The 12874-nt window shown below is 47.4% G+C and overlaps 1 protein-coding gene across 1 annotated transcript in view; it reads right to left on the minus strand.

Moving 5' to 3' along the window:
* LOC121857830 (myb-like protein K) overlaps positions 1-1048 on the minus strand; it is a 38602-nt gene extending 37554 nt beyond the window's left edge. The window contains 1 exon segment of the mRNA XM_042354095.1: positions 825-1048. Within this exon segment, the coding sequence (XP_042210029.1) occupies positions 825-851 (27 nt within the window). The 5' untranslated portion in view covers positions 852-1048.
* Positions 1049-12874: the final 11826 nt, after the last annotated feature.

A 12874-nucleotide genomic window follows, 5' to 3' on the forward strand; every position in this document is an offset into this window, starting at 1 on the left:
GTTAGAACAGTTACACCAATTCTTATCTTTCTCCCATATGTCTTAACTTCATGATCTGTCTACTTAAAATGATGCAAACAGACTTTTTTTAGTTACCAACACTCAGAAATATAATAATCACAATACAAAATTACGATATACAATACACAATCACAATACACAATCACCTTTCAGTAGCTATATCTCACCTATCAGACATATCTAACTCGAATGCTCAGTGATGGAAACGGGTTTAACTGAATCAGCCATCTCAGAATCATGAGTCAACATAGAGAAAGAACTAAAACCAATGTCAATCTTTGTTATGTATTCGTTCTATGTAAACTCTAAATATTGGCTGTATTGGGGTAATTAATTCAGCATTGTCTATTTCAACTTAACCTTATGTAAATAAATCTAAGAATAGGGAGACGGTAGATAAAACTAACTGCAGCTCGTCTGATGGATTCCTGCTATATGTCTCTGAGTTATTGAGGTCATCGATAAACACAGTCGTAGTTCATTATCGTGGGATATATTATAGTACTAACGGAGAATGGCTAAATCTATATAATTTAAAATAGTTCCATGTTTTATCTCCTAGTTGAATGAAAGGTCTAACTCTAACACGTAAATCTAAAATGGCAACCAATTTACCTCGTCTGATTATCTCCAACGGCTTGATAGATAGATATTGATCCAGTTTACACTCAGTCAGTATGTATGTAGACAATGCAAGGTATACAAACAACGGTAAATAGTAAGGCAAGTTTGTGTATTTAATAGGATGGGTGAAGTCTCTTAGTGCTATCCACCTCATATAACAAACTGAAACTTATACTTACAGCCCGATAAGTCCTTTTCTGTCCCATGTGTTTTTGTTCTTTGCCATCCTTACACACATGGAGGTTATAGATGATATCGAAGAAGTCCTCAACAACGGCGACCTTTTTGAAGCAGATTCTATCGTGTCCCTCCGGATCCTGAAAGAGAAAACGGAATATATTGTAGCGTGAAAGAAAACGTAAACATTTAAAGGGATAACCACTCAAACTTTATATTCAACATGGTAAACGAATCGAATTCTTTTTTTAATGACTTATTCGGTTACTTTTTACTTAACTAATTACTTAATGACATCCTAAAACGTCACACCATTTATAACATAATCCACCATCTATACTATTACATTACATTTGAGTGATTTTACCTAAACTATGATAACGTAATCTCGTACTGAAGGGACAAATTCAACAGAAAATATGAATGCATAACTCAAAATTATATTCCATAAAAATAAATGAGGCATATTTCAAGTGGTATTCATCAGTAGAACGAAAATTAAAACTCCCATGATGAATACAGTAATAATATCACTGTGCAATAATCCTTTACAGAGTAGATTTTAATCATGATACGAGTTGCTGGATGGCGTAGTGTACGTATGTCGGTTTGTATGTGTTACTAACTCTCACTTTCATTCCCTTAATCTCTTCCTCTTATCCTTTCACGTGGTTTCTATTCATTTTATTTCCTCATTTCCCCTTCCTCTCTTATTTTGTCTGACTTCTCGTTCCTTTCTTGGTTTCGACACTCATTCATATTAATACACAGCAAAAGTCTCTCTCTCTCTCTCTCTCTCTCTCTCTCTCTCTCTCTCTCATCAATTTGTTTATCTGTTTGACTTTCTCTCTTTTAATTCTTTCTCTTTCTATGTACGTATTTATTTCTGACTCACTTTACGTCTTTCTTCTCTCTATGTATATGAAGTAATTTCATTTAATTATCTCTCTCTCTCTCTCTCTTTATCTCTTTTTCTCTCTCCCTCTGGCCCTCCCCTCCCACCCCCGTCTCTCTCTCTCTCTTCAGTCAGCCTCCAGAGACACTAATCTAATTACCCACAAGGAGAGACGTTGCCAGGTATCGGCTCTGATTTACAAGTGAAGGAAGAGTGAACATCATTGTGCGTAATTACTGGTTGTTGTACCTCACTGTACTACTTGTCGTATACACTGATGTAAGCTACAACTGGGCAACATGAGAGTACTTTTCTACAACCTTGTGCTTACTGAAATTTTTTCTCAACTAATGTACAGTTTGTAGTGTACTATAGTGGGCGAATTCCACAAGTGTTCTTTACTACAACCTGGCAATATACTTTTATGGTCTCAAGTTCATAAACACGAACTATAAACGAGTGCCACTGCAGGCAGGAGAAGGCGTGCGTTCGCCTGGCGTACCTTCCACAAGTAAGCCAAATGCGGGTTGGAGGGGAACGAACGGTCCGTTTGATTGCTCGTGTTGGTGATATCATTAGGGTACGACAGGCGGGCGGGCGGGGAGACGGGACAGTGAGGCGGCGCGGGGAGGCGTGGTTACCAGGCGGGGCTAGGAGGCGTGGCAGCGAGACGAAGTTAGGAAGAGTGGCTGCAAGGTGGGGACAGGAGGCGTGGCTAGGAGGCGTGGCTAGGAGGCGGGGCCAGGAGGCAAGGCCAGGAGGCGGGGCCAGGAGGCGTATTTGCGAGGCGGGGAGAGGAAACAGCATTAGGACGCTGGACAGGGACTCGGGATGGGAAATGCGGCGAGAAAAAGTGTTGAGCCGTGTTGCTAGGAGAGTGGACTAAGAACACTTTTAGGACATGGGGCTGGGTGATGGGGCTAGAAGATAGTGCTAGGAGGCAGGCAAGGAGGCGGGGCTAGGATGGAGCTCGGAGGGGAGGGGCTAGGAGGCAGACTGGGAGGCGGGGAGGAGCGAGTCACACCCTCTGTTGACATCACCAAGTCACGTACACACAACACGCCACCATCAGCGTCAACACCATCATACCGATACACCAGCCCACCGCAAAGGTCAACTCCAGCAGACACCATTATTTAGTATTAACATTGTTGGTACTTTCTAGAAAATGGATAGATATTGTGAGAAAATTCCTATAAGTTCAGCGTAAAATATTAAATAAAAAAAACACATTAAATCTATCCTTCTGTGTTAATATCCATTGGAAGGACATTTAACATACACAAACCTTTCAGTTAACACATATTTAACGAAAAATAATATGCAAAATTACGTAAAAAAAAGACCTTTTATCAACATGTGCTAATATCCCAGAAAAGGTCATTCAACATGATAGATTTAACGACAATAAATAAATCAGGTTAAAAATCACTCTCACGGTGTTAATAACGGGATGAGTGTTGGGGGGAGGGGGAGGGGCGGAAGGGAGGGGAAGGAGGGGTGGATTGGTGTCCCTCCACTCCCTCTCCCTCCCCGTCTCCCCTGCCCCTCATACCTCCCCAGGGCGTGCGCGGGACCCAAGCCAAGGTCGCTGGTGGTGGTCGGGACGAGGCGGAAAACGGCAAGCGGAGAGGCGGAAAAAAGTGGGACGGAGAATGAAGAGCTCCGTCCGCCTGCTCGCCCGCCACTCCCAAACTTTTCCCACCCCCCGTTGAAATTTCCCAGGCGTGTTGAGTGTGTGTTGCAGGTGTTTAGTGTGTGTTGCAGGTGTTGGGTGTGTGTTTCAGGTGTTGAGTGTGTGTTTCAGGTGTTGAGTGCGTGTGTTTCAGGTGTTGATAGTGTGTTGCAGGTGTTGAGTGTGTGATTTCAGGTGTTGAGTGTGTCTTGCAAGTATTGAGTGTGTGTTGAAGGTGTTCAATACGTGTTGCAAGTGTTGAGTGTGTGTGTGTGTGTTACAGGTGAATGTGTGTTACAGGTGTTGAGTATGTGTTGCATATGGTTATGAATGTTACAAGGGAACCAACCAGGTATTACAAGGAGCTGACCAGGCGTTGAAGAAAATCCGCTTCAACCTGGTCACTCTGCACACTAACACACACTTACCTTCTTAGTATCTAGATTAGCAAAGTTTCCATCCTGGTTTCTGGATGAGTTCCCGACCATTTTACTTGCAAATGAAGGCCCGAATTTCCCAGCATTATTTCCCCCCTTTCCACAGGTCTAGGAAGGTGGCAGGGGGCTACTGAGGGCTGGTCTTCCTCTGATCTCCTCCCTTCCTTCCTCCTTCAAGACCCCATATACAGTAGTCAAGGAGGGTGAGCTGTAGAGCCTATTGAGAGGGGCTGGCCTTCACATATCACCCTCGCTCGCCCTCCAGGCCCACGCAAAGCCCCCCACGAGGAAGTGAGGATTGAGTAGGGGCTGTTTTTCCCCCTGCACCCACCTTCCTAGCCCCTCCCCCCCATCCCCTGAAGCCACATACGATCTAGGAAGGAAGAGAGAGAGAGAGAGAGAGAGAGAGAGAGAGAGAGAGAGAGAGAGAGAGAGAGAGAGAGAGAGAGAGAGAGAGAGAGAGAGAGAGAGAGGGGGGTCTTCCGTAATCCCTTTCTCTCACATCCACATACAGTCCAGGAAGGTAGTGTGGACTTAGGGGGAGGCGGAGGGGATTAGGGGTGCCTGGTGGTGAAGGCTGTCCTCCCCAGACGCTTATTCCTCCCTCCTCCTCCTCCTAGCTGCACCATCTGCCAACCCGGCCTGAATTTTCCACAGTGAACGAGGTTCTTGAGGCATCAGCGGCCATCACGTGTGGTGGGAGGGAGGGAGGGAGGGGCGGCACGCAGGTGTTGAGGGAAGGAGGGGGAGAAGAAGGAGAGGAGGGGGGAGGAAGGGAAGGAGAAAAGTGTAGAGGGAGAGAAGGAGGGAGGAAGAGAAGAAGGAAAGTGTGCTGAGAGGGGAAGAGGTAGGTAAGGTGTCATAAGGGAGGGAGGTGTAGAGTGAGGGAGGATCGAATTGAGAGAAGAGGCATGCAGGTGGGAGGGGGGAGGGGAGACGTGTAGTGTATTGGAAGAACAGAGAGAGAGAGAGAGAGAGAGAGAGAGAGAGAGAGAGAGAGAGAGTAGTATGTCTACGGTCACTTGTATACTGCATGATTTATTATATTGCCCGTGTATAGTATTGTATATTGAGTGTTCTGGTTATGTAGTGTATATTGTTTAATGTGTGTGTGTGTGTGTGTGTGTGTGTGTGTGTGTGTGTGTGTGTGTGTTGAGAGTGTAGCGGTGTTCTTATTCAGCGACACAGAGGGGTTGGGGTGGAGGGGTCTAGGTGTGTTATGTGATTTTACTAGTTACTCAGGTTGGGTGTAGTGTGGGTGGTGGGTGGGTGGTGATGGGTGGGTGGTGGGTGTAGGTGGGGCGGTGGGTGGGTGGTGGTGGGTGTGAAGTGGTGGGTGGGTGGTGGGTGTAGGCGTGGGTGGGTGGTGGTGGGTGGTGGTGGGTGTAGGGTGAAGTGGTGGGTGGAGTGGTGATGGGTGGGTGGTGGTGGTGGTGTATAGGTGTAGGGTGTAGGGGTGGGGTGGTGGTGGTGGGTGGTGGTGGGTGGGTGGTGGTGGGTGTAGGGTGTGAAGTGGTGGGTGGGTGGGTGGTGGTGGTGGGTGGTGGTGGGTGTAGGGTGTGAAGTGGTGGGTGGGGTGGTAGGGACTAGGGGGGTATGAGGGGTGTGGGGAAAGAAGACAGATGTGGTGGGTGGGAGTCAGGGGCAAAAATATCGAATGTGGGGCGGGGCGGGGTAAGATGACGGGTGTGTGGCAGGGTGGGGCATGACAAGGCGAAGTGAGGCGGGAACAAGGCGGGGGCGGAGAGGGGGCGGTGTGGGGGCGGGGCGCGACAGGCAGGCAGGCAGGCGGGTGGGATGAAGGGCGGGCGGGCGGGCGGGCGGGCGGGCAGGTCGGCGACAGCCCCGCGGATCAAGGGCTGCCCGCTAAAAGCCACCATCACCAGCCGCTATCAGCAGTGCTCGCCTGATTATGAGGTGCGGGCGGCCGATCGACCGTCGCAGAGTGTAGCGCTCGCCCGCCACCTGGGTCCCGCACACCACCTGAACGAAACATTCCCGTGTGGATCGATACCCGCCTGGCAGAGCCACAAGTGGATGCACCGCCCTGCCCTCCACGCCATCACCCGCTACTTCATAATGCATCGTCCGCGACCCGCCACCCAGCCACGGCCCTGAGCGATACTCTGAGCGGCCGAACGTGTCCACACCTGCAATACCACCAGCTCCAGCACCATTGTAAACAGTAGGGCGAGGGTGAGGCCCCCAATTAATGGCTCCCGGCCTGCTCCTGCCTGCATGCCTGCCCACCCGGCCTGCTCTTGCCTACCCACCCGACCTGCTCTTGCCTGCCCACCCGACCTGCTCCTACTAGTCTATCTGTTCTCCAGCCTGCTCCTTTCTATCAGCCTACCTACATGTCCATTCGGCCTACTTTTGTCAATGTATCTTGGTTGGTTCCTCGGCCTGCCTAATTGGCCTGCAAGAACGTACTACACCCTAGCCTGCAGCATGACACAAAGAAGGCAAGTGTAAACATTCTCACTCACTCGTTGTATATTACTACACCCACCAACACCCCACCCACACCCACCTCCAACACCACCCCTCCCCCACACACCTACACCCACCCCCACTCACCTACACCCTCCCCAATCACCTACACCCACCCAATACCCCACCCACACCCACCCTCCAACACCACCCTCCCCCACTCACCTACACCCACCCACATCAGTGTATATCAGGTTACGTGACAGTACACACTATCCTCTACACCGTATGTACACTGTCTGGTTGATTATGTCTACCACTGTATCTACACCCCCACCTACCGCCCCCTAACCTGTGTGTATATGGTATGGCTGAGTGTATGTATGTCTTGAGGTTATCATGTACACATATTATTGTTCTCATGTATACAAACGACTCATTATTACGTACATGTGTCAGTATTACCTCGTATACACACATACCATGCATACACGACTTCAGAAATATACTGTATACATCAGCATTCTTTCGTACACATCATTTCGCGGGACACACACACACACACACACATACACACACACACACACACACACACACACACACACACACACACACACACACACACACACACACACACACACACACACACACACACACACACACACACACTACCCCACTCTCAATCCTCCTAAATTGGTGTTTGTGTGTTTTCCTCAGGACAGACGCGTACTGTAAGCTCACTACAAACACACGGACAGCACAGCACAGCACAGCACAGCACAGCACAGCACAGCACAGCACAGCACTCAACACACAGGTACTTATAACGTTAAGTAGCTAAAATGTTTATAAATACTGTAAAATAAAAGATTATAAAGATTAGGGTTTGTTGCCATAAATAATTGAAATAAATTAGTCTATTGGTATAAAACATTGAAATAAATACTTGATGGCATAAAAATATTAAAATAATTAGTCTGTTGGTATAAATTATATGAATAATCACCTTTTGTATATAAAAACGTTAGCATAATCAGTTTGTTATCATGAAAACCATTTAAATAATCACTTTACTCGTACAAAAACGTTATAGAATTATTCCATTGGTATAAAAACGTTTAAATAACCGTTGATTTATTTAAGTGGCATAAATGATGATGATAAAAAAGTTGAAATCAGAAGTTTATTCGCAGAAAACGTTAAATTCTTGGCTTACTCACAGAAAAAAAAACATTTACATAATTTATTTTTATATAAACTTTAGAAAAATACGTTTTTTTTTGTATTAAAACATTTACATAATCCGATTGTTGATAAAAAAACACTAACAAACAACAAAACAACAATCAGTGTTTTTCTGACATATATACACTGTTATAGTAGAGGTCGCGGGCATATACACTGTTATAGTAGAGGTCGCGGGCATATACACTGTTATAGTAGAGGTCGCGGGCATATACACTGTTATAGTAGAGGTCGTGGACATATACACTGTTATAGTAGAGGTCGTGGGCATATACACTGTTATAGTAGAGGTCGTGGACATATTACACTACACCCCCAAGAGAGATAATGGACTTTACCTTTTGGGCCAGAGAGATAACGCAACTGACAACGGAGCAGATACAACGGACAACAGAGGATGAAGTAAAGAGCAACAGAGGGACGAAGAAGAGATCAACAGAGACGTAACAGATAACAGAACACAATGACACAAGCAAGAGAGAGAGAGAGAGAGAGAGAGAGAGAGAGAGAGAGATCATTGATGTGAGGGCTTGACTGCCTCACACAAGGTACATGTCTCGTCCGTCACAGCCACCACTACCCGGGTTAGGGGTTAGGTGGTGGCTGTGTGTGTGTGTGTGTGTGTGTGTGTGTGTGTGTGTGTGTGTGTGTGTGTGTGTCCCCGCACCACAAATGGGCCAACAGAGTGCAGCTTTACGGCTTTAGTCTCCTCACGTTATCGCTCTCATGGTTTTACACACACACACACACACACACACACACACGGGTTGATATACATAGTGCTGACTGATGCTGCTGAAAAAAGAGTTACTAAAAAGTTATGTTAAGCCAGTATAATTAGGGGCTAATATCCTCATTAGTATTAGTTTTACGGAACCATGTGTGGGTTGTCCATACACCTCAGGAATAACACTCCAGGGTATTGTGAACTGTGTGTGTGTGTGTGTGTGTGTGTGTGTGTGTGTGTGTGTGTGTGTGTGTGTGTGTGTGTGTGTGTGTGTGTGTGTGTGTGTGTGTGCCCTCCTCACCTGTTCAATCATTAATAACAGCCACACACGGGCCTAACTAATCCTTACTGTCACGGGAGAATATTTAATAATATATCAAACTCAACTCGGTGATATATCCTAATACTGTCACAAAATACAGAGAACACAGACACTAAAAAAAACCACAGTCCAAGTCCTTTAGTAAACAAATTGCAGTTCAGGTTCCCAATTATTCGCAATTCTGGTTTTTAATTATTCATGTTAACTTCCTATGTATAAGATAAAACAAAAACATATATAATTACAGTAAAGTCTCAAGGACATTCAGACGTCATTTTGGAAGTTAGTTTGGTGGGGTAGCTTATACGCGAGCCAGTCACAGAGAGAAATATATAACGTTAGTGTGGCGGCTCAGAGAACGTATCTAATAATAGTGGAACTTGTGAAATTTGATCATTTCTTGAACACAAATTAAACGACATAGCTTAAAATATTGAGTTGTTTGGGGAGTGTGTCTCTGTGCCTAGGTAAGGTATGGGTAATTGATTTATCTGTGTACCTGTGAGGATTCTGGCCGTGTTACCTTTGAGGATTCTGGCCGTGTTACCTTTGAGGATTTTGGCCGTGTTACCTGTGAGGATTCTGGCCGTGTTACCTGTGAGGATTCTGGCCGTGTTACCTTTGAGAATTATTGTCCCGTGTAGATCACTATTGGTGTTGAATAATGTTGACTTTAGTTTAACTTTCATCTAGAGATACACTTAACACCAGCTTCAAGAAGTCAACACACTTAACGCTGCCAAAATCAAGTCAATATTGCGTCCAGTATGAGATGTTGCTTGACCGAAATACCCGCCTTTAAGATTTACATGTCAGTCTAGTGCTATTGTAAGACACGATCCGATTGGTCATCACAGAATCTCATTAACCAATCACGACTCGTCTCTTTGTGGACTTGGGGTAGGGGGTCTCAGGAAGCGGCAACTTGAGTCAGAGTTTTGGAAGTAATGATGTGTGTGTGTGTGTGTGTGTGTGTGTGTGTGTGTGATTAAAGTGAATAAGGTTAAATAGAAGGTTTCTGTTTCCTCCTCAACCTCTCAGTAAGTAAGGGGAGAGAGAGAGAGAGAGAGAGAGAGAGAGAGAGAGAGAGAGAGAGAGAGAGAGAGAGAGAGACCCACTGCGTGACGTAACTGGGTGAGGAAAAGTCATCCAGGTATGGGAGGGGAGGGGCGGGTGGGGAAGGGAAGATGAGGCGGGTGGAGGGTAACGGGGCAGGGGAGGAAAGATGAGACAGGTGGAGGGGGTGACGGGGCAGGTGGAGGGTACGGACAGGTGGGGAGGAAAGATGAGACAGGTGAGGGGGTGACGGGGCAGGTGGAGGGTAATGGGACAGGTGGGGGTGACGGGGCCAGTGGGGGAGGGAAGACGGGGGAGGGAAGACGGGGCAGGTAAGGGGGTGATGGGGCAGGTGGTGGAGGGACTGAATAATGTGTGTGGTGTGGCTGACTGTCTCTGGAGGAACACACACGGTCTGTATCGTTGGATCACGTGAAGATCAGGCACCCCAAGTTTATTTTACCTGATGATTAAACACCGCAAGGCAATACCTACAGGGGTTAGGTTAGGTCAGGTTAGGTTAGGTCAGGTCAGGTTAGGTCAGGTCAGGTCAGGTTAGGACTAAACATGATATCTAAACACATAATATCGAAAAAATAAAAAAAATTCTCCCCCACAGAAAAAAAATCTATAGTTGGTGAAAATGATGACAAAGAATTATTTTTTTGTTATAGGACAAAACTAGAAAGAAACCGCCATGATATTTGTCCGGACGAAAGTAGGAAACCAAAGACCGTATCTGACCAATGGAAAAAAAATCAGGCTTGAAAATTATGTGAGTGGTTAAAATTGACACAGCCGGACGATATTACACCGGTAAACTATAATACCTGGGAGAGAGAGAGAGAGAGAGAGAGAGAGAGAGAGAGAGAGAGAGAGAGAGAGAGAGAGAGAGCACTCAAAACTTAAGGACAGCGTCACCAGCCAGATCGAAGGGCGTATGATTAACTGCCCGGTCAGGGCATGTGTGTGTGTGTGTGTGTGTGTGTGTGTGTGTGTGCGCGTGTGTGTGTGTGTGTGTGTCCAGTCCACAAGCCATACTTTGTTCGTGGTGCCGATCAGTCCTCGTGGTATAATGGACGGTGGAGCCACAAGGTCTGAGAACACCATGAACTAATACATCATAATAGGTATATATTTGTTCCCTGGTGAGCTATAGCTGTCCACAAGGTGTCCAATATAGCTGCCTATGTCACAGTGGGTAACAGTTGCCCTGAAATTAGATCCCCAGTGGGTTTTTAAAGCCAATCTAAGACCTAGCGGGTTTTGTTTGCACCTTAGTGAGACCATGTGAGACAAGTTTTAAAGTGGGTGTTTGCGTCTCAACACTGCAGGGTTCAGAGTGGGTGTTGGCGCCATAATGAGGTTCGATTGTGGTGTTGGCGTTACTGGTGGACGGACGGGTGAATTCCAGTAAGCGAGGTTCACACTTCTTCATTATTTACCGTATTGGGGTCTTGATGTAATCCCGCCCGGCCAGCCAGTCAGATACACAGCCAGCCAGTCACCCAGACATGTAGTTAGCCTGTCAGTAAGCCAGTTAGTCCGAACACATTGCTTGTCAGGTAAAAAGTCATAAATAGACAGACAGACAAACAGGGTTGAGGCAGGGTGAGTCAGGGTATGGCAGGGTGAGTCAGTGAATGGCAGGGTGAGTCAGGGTATGGCAGGGTGAGTCAGGGTATGGCAGGGTGAGTCAGTGTATGGCAGGGTGAGTCAGGGTATGGCAGGGTGAGTCAGTGAATGGTAGGTGAGTCAGGGTATGGTGTGGTGAGTCAGTGTATGGCAGGGTGAGTCAGTGTATGGCAGGGTGAGTCAGTGAATGGCAGGGGGTGAGTCAGGGTATGGCAGGGTGAGTCAGTGAATGGCAGGGTGAGTCAGTGAATGGCAGGGTGAATCAAAGACAGTTAGTGAGGAGGGAGGGAAGGAGGGATGGGGGGGGAGAGAAGAGATGCAAGGAGAGAGGGAGGAAAGGGAAGGAGTGTAGATGGAAAGACACGAAAGGGCAAATCACGTGAAAAGAATAAGAAAAAAAAATGGAGATAATGTGAGGTCTCTCTCTCTCTCTCTCTCTCTCTCTCTCTCTCAACTCAAAACAACACTGTCCCCCTCCAGCCTCCCCTGCCAGCCTCCTCTCCCCCCACCACCATACAACTATAACTCACGGACATCACACGTGAAACAACAACCAACAACAAACATGACATAAATCTGTTGCATAAAACGTAATATATAGGTGAGAAATATGTAGGTGAGTTAACCTTGTGTTTTGAAGGTAATCTGAAGGTGATCTTAAGGGGTCACCAGCACGTCTCTCTTGGTCCGTCCCTTCAGCCTTCTCCACAACCCTCCTTCAGGCTCTTAAATATCTCTCCAGGACTCTACCTGACGCTGCTCCAGGGTCGTCCACCTCAAGGACACTCCAGCCCATGAATGTATCTTTTGAGTCTAGTGCTTCTATGAGATCCCTCTTCCCCTTGCCCCCCTTCCATGCCCCCAGCTCTTCCCTTCAGACTCCAGCCCTCCCTTTAAGTCTCCAAGCCCTCTCCTTCAGTCCCAGCCCTCCCCTTCAGTCCCAGCCCTCCCCTTCAGTCCCCAGCCCTCCCTTTAAATCTCCAAGTCCTCCCCTTCAATACTGAACTCTCCTCTTCAGTCCCAAGCCCTCCTCTTTAGTATAAAGTCCTCCCCTTCCTCTATGACCCCAGGTCACCTCTCCCTTCTTATCTCCCCCATCCTCTCTCTCCACCCCCCATCCCTCCCCCCCATCCTCTCTCTCCCCCCCATCCTCTCTCCTCCTCAGCCTCCTGATGCTCAGGGCCTTCTCAGGAGTGGTCTGTCCTCCCCGACCTTCCGTCTTTACTCCCCCGGCCAGCGTTCTCTACCCTCTTCCCTTCCTCTGCCTGTCTTCCTTGCCCCCCCCCACCCGCCCAGCCTGCCCTCGTGCCATCATAATCAGGCAGAGCGGCCACACGGGGCGAGGTTCCAAACATTGATCCCCAGAGCCCCTACCAGTCCCCCTCCCACAGCCCCTCCATGCTCCAGATTAGCCCCCTGACTCAGCCCTCACCGACATAGTCTATGTGTTGAAGGCCCCTGCTGTTGATGGTGTAGGTAGGTGGTGGTGGTGGAGAAAGCTGTGGTAGTTAGTGGTTGGTGGTTAGTAGTAGCTGTGTTGATCGCAGTGGTAGTGACGACGATAGCAGAAGTGATAGATGATGATAACGGTCGTGATGGTGGTGGTAGTTCCTGGTGATGATGATAG

Source organism: Homarus americanus, unplaced genomic scaffold (genome assembly GCF_018991925.1).
Source record: "Homarus americanus isolate GMGI-L3 unplaced genomic scaffold, GMGI_Hamer_2.0 scaffold24499, whole genome shotgun sequence".
NCBI lineage: Eukaryota > Metazoa > Arthropoda > Malacostraca > Decapoda > Nephropidae > Homarus > Homarus americanus.